Genomic DNA, 10,255 nt, shown 5'->3' with positions numbered 1-10,255 from the left:
AGCATTTTTAAACAATTGAAAAAAATGCAAACAATATAAGACTTGATTTCAATTCCTAAGCTAAAAACCCAAAAAAGAGAAAACGGAATTAAATTCAACCCCAATGAGAAAAAGAGTTTGACCTTTGAATCTTTTCAATATCCATGGCAGTTTTCATCAAGCATAATAAAGCTATGTAAAATCTACAATAAATTCCTCCAAAGTCCTTAAGTTAAGCCGCCACAATCACTATTTTTGGAAGATTTACAATTCTAATATATTGTTTTTGTATCACGTTGGTAGGTTTTTAATGCCAGAGAAAGCATTTTTAATTCCACAATCACAATTTTTGTATCAAACATTTTTAAACAATTAACAAAAATGCAAGCAATATTAGACTTGATTTCAATTCCTAATCTAAAAACCAAAAAAAAAAAAAATAGAAAACTGAATTAAATTCAGCCCCAATAAATCAATCAACAAAATTGTGACACCATTATTTACTTTCCTTCCTTTCCTACCAACCAAACAGAGTTTATTTAAAAAAATGGAGATAAAAGAGAACCCTACCGAGTGGTGGTCTCTCTCTGAAACAAGCCCAAATCACCAAGGATAATTTTCATCTCCACCACCACCTCCAATGGTGGCTTCTTCTCTCCTTTGACCAAACTCTCTTTTTTTCTCTGTCAATCTCATATCCCTCTATAGATCAAACCTAAAAAAGCATCAACTTCTCTCTTGCACGATTCTCTCCAAACCCTAACCCTTACTTTCTCTGATCTAGTTCTGAAAAGGGTGCGAGTGTTTGGGGGTCGGGATCTCAGATGATGAGCTGCCATTTTTTCTTTGTTTTTGGTTATTTGTCTGAGTTGGGTATGCAGGAAACGGTGACGACAGGGTTGAGGGAGAGGCAGAGAGCAAGCGTGGATGTTGAGAGAGTGGTGGAGGCGCAATCGGGGTTCAGAGAGTGGAGCGTTAGGGAGAGTGACGGAGAGAGCTCGGTTGAAGTGAGAGAGAGGAGAGAGAGTTTTAGTGAAATTCAAAAATGGGAAGCTGAAATGAAATCTTGAGTGAGCACACGAATTGCCAGCGTGTCCTGGTGAGATGTCAAAATAAGGAGTCATTGGATTAAATGGATGGCTGGGATTTGTGCAATTGCACACCATGCAATACCCTATGTATTGCACGGGATCTCAATCCCCCTAGTTATAGTCCAACAATATTGGTTTATGTACCTCACTGCTAATCCTATTTTCATGCTCGCATGAAGCATGTTTAAATTGATTTTCACTTTGTTCGGGACAAAGTTGCAACTATGGCCTTGGATGTCTAATTGATTTTCACTTTGTTTCATCCCTTTTTCATTGGCTGATTTTTAAACTCAACGGTTTGGAATTTAACCTAATTCCCAGAAACCTATGAAATAGAGAAAATTGTGCAAAGAAACAATCCCACAACACATGAAAGATTTACGTAGTTCGACAATGTGCGTACATCCACAAAGTTGCAACAGTTTCATTATTTCATAGAGAAAATACAGAAACAATAGTATAGTACATAAATACAGCAAACCTTCGGCTCCATGGACAAAGCCTCACAAAAAATCTCATTTAAAACCCTAACGCTTCCATGTCGAGTCAGATCACAAACTAGATTAAATAAAAACCAAGCTCCACATAGCCGAACATCAACATCTGTCCACCCCTGTTGAGCTTGTGCCGGAAGGTAGGGGGTAATTAATGAAGCATTGCTATCAAACAAGCCCAAGCTAACCGAATGAAATACAACACCAAAGAAGATTTAGATCAGTTCAAAGTTAGCAAAATAATAGGAACTTTTCACACCTCATCTATAACTCATATTTTGAACTTATTGTAGTCTTTCTAAATACCTTATCAAGTGTAACTGTTTTGTCTACTTATGTTATCATTTTCCCAAGATTCAAGTGTGGAAACCAAAACACATTCAAACAATATTCTGATATTACAAGTATTGATAGATGTAACACTTAGGAGTGAACGTTTTGGTTGTGGCCCTGCATTGTTGTGTTGTTTGTGGATGACTCGGTAGTACCCCTTTTTCTACTTCCTAAGTATGAGTATGAGTTTTCCCAGTCTTAGATACTACTTGCCAAGTCTTGCGTTTTGGTAGTGACATGTACAATGTTTGAGAAATGAGATGTTGCTATGAAAGAAATACCATGGTTGTAGACAAAGATTAAAATAGAAGATTTTCCATTCCAGCGTCATATTTCGTCACACTCAGGTCTCTCACACGATGAGTGGCATATGGTTCTTGCTCATTAATTTTAAGTTCAACAGTAACGCAATCTAATTCAACTCGCTCTCAAGATTTGAACTTTCATTTAAATCATTTGGCATGGACCTTGTTCATATACATAAGAATCCGATTAAATTAATTATTGCCAAAGGTTTGTCTGTCACTCAAACCAGGGCTTCAATTGGGTTAAGAGAGAGAGTCAAAAGAGAGAAAGGTGAGTTTTAAACTCAATTTTATTATGAGATATGCTACGTTCACAACATTTTTACAACAAATTATAGGTGGTTAATTGTAAAAATGTTATAAAACTAGCGTTATGCCGTCGGGCTCCATGCAATGCATGACTTAATTAAAACTTAAAGTAAATAAATTGAAATCATATTAATAATTAGTGAGTCACTTGACACTTGAATAGAATTTTACCAAAAGTAAATTAATATTTAATGAGTCACATAACAAAACCACACAATATAATATGTAAATTTTACTATATTAAAATATAAAATTATAAATATTAAAATCTTAGTTTAGATATATGAAAAATTTTGGAAATAGCACTTCAGTGGAAGTAGAATTTTTAATTTATTGGAAATTAGATAATATAGTTTTAATTAGAGTAAACAATTGGTACTATAGTTTTACCCATCTTAACGTTATCAACAAAAATAAATCATCTTAATAATTAATGAGAGTGTAGACATTTTTCACATAGAGAAGAAAGCCTCTTAACACAATTATCACAACTTTTAAAACCCAAGTTTCTTTATATATATAGTATAAGCATGTGATTTTAGACAAACAAAGTATGCCTCTAATTAATTAGTGTTTTCTTTTGCTGGGATGATTTCATTCACTTAAAAAAGTTTGTGAGGTGATTTCTAAATCTTTATTCTTTGTAATATTCATCAAAGTTATCCTTCAAATAAATCCGACCAAAGATTTTTTTTAATTTTAAATCCTCAACTGTACTATCATGAATAACAATGAATATATTTCATAAGAAAAGTGAAGTAAAAGAAGAAGAAAATGAATTAAGTTACCATAATCATTACCTTTATTAAGAAAATGTTTATAATTTTTTTAAACCATTATCTTGCTGGAAATAGTTTATCCAAAGAATTGATAAGGAATTAAGCTACTGTTTCTAGCTAAAAAAAAATGCTGAAATTTGGTGCAACCACTTGGTAATTAAACAAAATATTTACTTGCCATATCACAACTTTTAAGTCCAACTTTTATTATATAATATATGATACTTACAAAAAAGAGTAGTACTACAGATACTACAAGTTTTACTACATATTGGTCTTACAAATAGATATGTCGCCAATAGTGAATTATTCAAAATCTCAGTTATAAGGTAGTTGAAATCTACCAATTACATTTATCACCATATCAGTTTGTAAGCTTCATGCAGTAAAACTTATAATACTTCTTGCATTTTCTTACAAATAACACGGCAGCTATTATAATTAGTATCACATCAATCACATAATAAACAAATTTTTTAATTACTTTTTTTTATATGTTTAAAAATTGATATATCAATTTATAAGACTAACATAATGCAATTAGTAGCCCTAGCAACACTCAAACCCTGAAAATGTGATGAGGAGTGAGGGCAGGTGGATGGCTCTTAGGCCTACAACAGAGGATAGATTACTTGGATTATTTAGTAAGAGTTAGGTATAATACGATTTGATGAAGTTACCAATTCAGGTAATTCAGGACAATAGGTTTAAATGTTAAAGACACAATATCTTTTTTTTTTTTTTTTATCAATAGTAGTAGTGTGCCAATGAGGCGGTGGAGATGAAAGTGGTGTCACTTGAATTATAACTTATTATAGTTAAGAAAAAATTGTAAACTTTTTTAAGCATTACTCGTCAAATTACCCATGCTTTAATTTGCAAGCACAATTTTTATGACTTAGAAACCTTCTTTTTACATTAGTCCACTCATAAGCTGTTAAAATTCAAAGTTTCAAACCAAATACATTTCTGACAGAATAAAATTTAACGACTGACCAACTGAATGTGGATTTAGATGGATTTCTTGTCATTTATATCTTCTGCTGCCCCATGTGAAGAGTCGTAGAGGTAATTAAATGATCGTAGCCTAAGGCAAACATTATACTATGTACTAGGAAATAGTACAAAAATAATAGAAAACTGAAAAAGAAGGGCAAAAAGTCTTGTAACCCATTTTCAGAAATAAAACCATTTGAATGAGTTAGGCTGCTGTTATTTTTTTTTTCCTGCGTATCATGCCAGGCATTCTCAAGCATTCGTGACATAACTGTTATGGCCAAATCGTGGGAGGAGAACTTGTTTCACAAATCAGTGTATATTTGTGATTTTTAATGTCACTGCTAGCTATATGTACAGGACCTTCTTCCTTGGTCTTCTCTATCTGTTAACCAAGGAACAATGATGTATTTCACAACCTTCGCTCGTAGGAAAATCAGCATGCTCATGAAAAAACTAGGTTTATTAAGTCATTCAAAGAACTCGTACAATCGAATTGACCCTACTGAAAGCTCCAAGACCCGCAAAGTTCCAAAAGGTCATATAGGTATGTACGTGGGAGAAGAGAGGAAGAGATACGAAGTTCCAGTGAAGTATCTATCATTACCAGCATTCCAAGAATTGTTTGTGCAGTCACAAGAAGATGAGCTTGAAACAAAAATAGAAGGTCCCATCATGCTTGCATGCAAAACTGAAGAATTTGATCAGTTATTAAAGCTAGCCAAAGTAGCGTCACAATCCTAGAAACTAGTTCTCATGTCTTTAAGTTTTCATTTTATTGTTCTTTGTGGATGGATATGGCTTAGAATAGTGTTATCGGTTTATTGCGCATATTTACTCTTGTTCTGCACTTTGCTAAGTTAGTATAAAAGCAATCTAGCCTTATTTTTTAATTTGGGGTCTGAACAAGCTCAAGTGTTTTCACACTAATTTGAGCTTTCAATTGACATCAGAGCGGATACACTTGTATTGGTTTAATTACCTAAGTGAGATCCTTGACCCCTTGTGTTTATTGTCATGGATAGTGTTTTGTATGCTTTTATGGATGTTTAGGATGATGTTGAGTGTAAAATGTCATGTGTTTGTGAAAATACCTCTATGAGTGTTTATCCTCATGCTTGTGATGACATGTTACATGACTCTTTGGGTGTTGTTAAAATTTCAAATGTCAAACTCTTGAAGAAAAAGGCTTAAGAAGTTTCATGAGAATTTGAGCAAGTTCATTTGCGAAAAGGATGATTTGATTGCTAAGCTCAATGAATCCGACAAATTGGTTGGAACATATAAGAAACTTGCTGAACATATAAGAAACTTGCTGAACATTCTCTTGAAAAACTAAAGGAGTTTGAACGTTTGAACGTTTAAATGTGGACTTGGATGCTAAACTTGTTTTGTCTAACAAACTTGTTGATGATCTTAAATGTGAAAATAAATCTCTTAAGATGCATGCCAAGTGTTTGGTTGCTGAACATATTGCTAAAAGGAAAATATTTGTTGCAATCATGTTGTGTTGCCCGATTTTGTGTATATTGTGAGTTCTACCTCTAAAAACAAATCGGTGTACATTTCTCCACACAAAATAAACCAAAAAGTAGAGAGAAAGGCTCTTAAGCCTAAGCCTCCGTTTAGGTCTCGTCCTAAGGATTTGAGTGGATCAAAATTTGTTCCTACTTGCCACCATTGCAGTGTGATCGGTCACATAAGATCTCAATGTTCCATATTGAAGAGAGAACAAAACCATGTTGCTGGTGTAAAATTTTAGACTTTTTAACACAATATGTTTAACCTAATATTAAGCCAAATTGATTAACAAATTTGTTAATTAAAACTATGTTAAACCAATATGTGTAAAATAAATATAATGTGGAAAAATAAAAAACACAAAGATCTAATGACCAAGGAAAACTAAACTGGTAAAAAATCTAGGGAAGATTTAACTTAGCTATACTCAAGGTAAAACAGATCCACTATGAAAGAATTGACGTTTGTACAATAAGACTTAGACCACTAACATCATATTGCTACCTCGAGGAAAAAACTTGCTACCTCGAGTAAAAAACTTACTACCACGACCACGTGACAGCTTCGAATCCACAGACTACTTCTTTCCTTTGATCTACTGCAACCATAAGTTCTCCTACTTATGACTTTGAGACTCCACTCAAAAATTTCAGATCTTTGTTAAGTTCTTTATGCAGCAACTGAAACGATCACCAAGTTCTTGATATGAATCTAGATCTTGATAACTCTAAGTGTGTATGAAGGTAAACACCTCTAGATCTCACAAAAGATTTAACACACAGCACGTCAAAAAGCCTCTAAAACGTAGCGAGGTTTCTCTTTTTATATGTAAAGTAAAACGTAAAACCCTACATATCAAACGGGCTTGGGCTGAGTTGGAAATCTTGCAAAAAAAACAATATGCACGTGGTTCGATCAATCGAGTCTAATTTTTTATCGATCGAGCCTTGCAGATTTAGTCCAATAAATTCTGTAGTCACTTGATTCCAACTTTGCAATAAAACATACTTTGAGCAAGCCTAAACCTAGACTCTATGTTTTGATCATGGTTTGCCAACACAATACATTTTGAAGTTCTAATACATTAGTCCCTAAGGTTTTATAACCTAACAGCTAGATCCCTCCCTAAAAAGCCCAGTGGACCTAAACCCATTGTTTGTCACCATTGTGGTGTCTTTGGTCATCTTAAACCTCATTGCTCTAAATTTCAAGCTCTTAAAAGAATCAAAAGAAAATAGAAACTTGAGCTTTTTAGAAGTTGTGCTTTACAAGCTAAACCAAATTTGATTGAAAGTGGTAAGTTGTTGAAGCATGTGGTTAATGCTCTTACCTCCTTGTCTATGTGCATCTTCGGTTCTCATTTTTCCAACCCTCATCTCACTTCTCATGAGACACTTATTCCAAACAATCGTTCCATTTGGATGAGAAAGGGTTTCTATAGTTAAGCTTATACTTTTTTTATCCTTGATCTAATTCTTTCGACCTTTGTGTTGGGTTAAAATGAATTGACCCTTCGCAAATTAATTAATTACCCTAGTTAATTAATTAGTCAAATTACATGCAATAGCATGGTAGCACAAACAAATCACCAAATAACTAAATGCAGTGGAAAATAAATTTGACACAGGTGATTTGTTTACGAATGGGGAAAACCACCAAGGCAAAACCTCACGGGGTGAATTTAAGGCCACCAATCCCGAGAATTTACTATTATCAATCACAAGCGATTATAAGTATAAGAAATCTTACCAAACCAAATGGCCTATCCCAAAATATCAACCTACTGTCAAACCCTTACCCCAATACCCAATTGGACTTGTATTGTAGCGGTAATCTCTCTGTTCAATGCACAAATCACAGTACGTGACTAACCAATGATGTACGAATCTCAGTATGTGACTAACTCTTTTGTATGAATCTCAGTACTTGACTAACTCCACAGCAACCCTTTGATTGATGTAGTTGATTTGCAACAGCTTTACATAGAAACACCAATAAGATCTTCAATGATGGTGTGAGAGACTTTGCTTGGTTACAGAACCCAAAGGCGTACAACAAACGCATCAAGAACTCTTTCTTCTGTAGAAGGAGGCTAGGGTTTCAAAAAGAAAACCTTATGAAGCTCTCTAGGGTTAGGTTTTTCTATTTCCACCTCCTTGTTTAAATAGGAGCTCAATGGGCTCTCCTATTCCAAATAGGTATACACAAACCTTGGGCTTTCTTAGTCCAATAAGAATTATACAAACCCATAAAAAAATAGCCTTTTAGAATAAAAACGTTGCTGGCTATAGTCTGAATCCTGTAAGCTCGATAGATCGAGACATGTGTCGAGATTTAATGAATATCGACAGGTCGAGCTTCTGTCGAGGAGGTATCGAGACCCTGCAGATTGCACTTTTATTGAGAAGTTCTTGAGTAATCTTCATGTCTTCAATGTAACCACTTGTAATGATCATCTTGAACCTACTTAGATTTACCCAAATACAAGTAAAGTGCGTTTTATCAAAGGATATGCCAATTACATAAAAAAATATGTCCCTTACACTTTGTAGGACTCTTCATGCATTAGATGCTTCATTATCATGCATTTATGCATCATGCATCTCTTTATATGCATTGTTTTAGTTGTTGATCTTACTTTATTGTTTTTGTTTTATGTGTGTACAAATCCAAAACCACATAAAAAGTGAAAAATCCAAAAAGTTTAATCATGTTTGCTTGAGCACATATCACATGTGAGTTTGGCATAGTACCTCTGTACTAATGGCGTAGTGTATTTACAAGCTTAGCTTGTTATGTATGCACATTTTTAAATGTGAGCGAAATCTAAAAATCTATGTTTGATTGTTGTAACTAGATCTTCAAGCTTGTCATAAATGATTAGTCAATAGTCTTATTTGATCTTGATACATGCATAGACTTGTGTATATATATCACCTCACATTTATTTTTATGTCAAAAAGCTCTACAAACGTCAATCTCTAAAAAGAGAAAGAGCTGAAAAAGCTTTACTTCGAAAACTAGTTTAACTAAGAAAAGGTAGAGCAAATTGTATTCAAAATGTATGATGCCAAAGTCAAAGACTTACTTCTCAAAGAAATATAAAAAATTTCATGGCATCATTGCTCAAAAGTTGAGTTGTATAGATCAAAAAGTTTGAAAAATAGAAGCTAAATGAAAAGCTTTCAATCAAATGTAAATACTTTGGTAAGGGATCATATATGTTCATTTCTACTAGTGAGATAGGTCACTTGACTTGGTGCTAGTTGTGTATGACTTGATTGAATTGATCATTAAAACTTCATACTAGACTATGTACTAGTTCATACTTGATTTGCACACACAACACACAAGACTAATGTTCAATAAATGTCTATTTCATTTGTGTGATTGTACGTGTTCAAATGTGATGTGTGTGCACTCAACCATATGCGGATCAAACCAAAAAGAATTTTGATCGTTTTATTTGTATTTGGAAGTGTTTTTCATCACTCTTTGTTTCTAGGTTTTGTACCTACTTTTTTTTTCAATGCGTAAATGCACTTTTAGTCCTTACATTTTGGCTTTTTTTCATTTTGGTCCCTACATTTTCATTTTACCAATTTTAGTCCCTAAACCAATTAAAGCGTGTTATTGTAATCCTTTTCGTCAGTCAATAGACGAAAATAACTGAGGTGACTAACGGAGGGATTAAAATATTATTAAAAATCCACTGTAGCACTCATCACTCATGCCACATCAAATTATAATTTAAAATATTTATTTCTCAATTTTAACAAAAGAAAAAGTATGAGTTAAAAAATTTTTTTAAAAAAATAAGAACACACCAGAACATAAGAACAAGAACAGAAGGTTAAGATGGGGATTTGGTCGAGCATGTTCCATTCGGGTTGGATGTCGACGGAGGATTTCAATGGCTCTCAGCGCATCATGTTGTTGGCATTGGAGCGGTTATTATTGTAGTGACGATCGCGGCAAGCACGTTCCTTCTCTACCTCATGCTTTTTGGCTTCGACTTACTCGTCACGGCGTTGAGGGAGCTGGTGCTATTGCTAGAACCTCCACTTGGGGCCGAACTTGGGCTTAGGTGCAGGCTTGCCATCGATGAGACGGAAGGAGGAGTCATCATCGGCGATGCCAAAGGAAGGGAAGGAGTCGTCGTTGGAGAAGTCGAAGACGGAATCAGAAGGGTTCTTAGAGCGGTTCTAGTTCTGGTTGTTGAAGTTGGTGCAGGTCCAATCAGCGATACGACCAAGCTTATCGGAGCGGGAGAAAGGGGCGAAGGGGATGTTGACAGGGAGATTTAGGTTGAGATTGGAAGAATCGGGCAGGCCCCATCCGTCAGGATTGAATGGGACTTCTCCAACTTTGAACGCTCGTAGACTTGGCTGTTTGCGTGGTAGTGGATCGGCTTGGGTTCGATTTTATTGGAATGCAGATCTGTGTTG

The 10,255-nt window shown here is 34.5% G+C and overlaps 1 protein-coding gene across 1 annotated transcript; it reads left to right on the top strand.

Annotated features, from left to right (window-relative positions):
- The first annotated feature begins 3,960 nt into the window (after window positions 1-3,960).
- Window positions 3,961-5,030, top strand: LOC142620373 (auxin-induced protein 6B-like). The gene is made up of 2 exons (XM_075793750.1): window positions 3,961-3,978; window positions 4,647-5,030. Exons 1-2 carry the CDS (start codon window positions 3,961-3,963, stop codon window positions 5,028-5,030), a joined length of 402 nt encoding a protein of 133 aa, XP_075649865.1.
- The last annotated feature ends 5,225 nt before the right edge of the window (window positions 5,031-10,255 follow it).

The sequence above is a fragment of the Castanea sativa genome, chromosome 12 (assembly GCF_040712315.1).
Source record: "Castanea sativa cultivar Marrone di Chiusa Pesio chromosome 12, ASM4071231v1".
Taxonomy (NCBI): Eukaryota; Viridiplantae; Streptophyta; class Magnoliopsida; order Fagales; family Fagaceae; genus Castanea; species Castanea sativa.
This window is presented reverse-complemented; position numbering and strand designations above follow the sequence as displayed.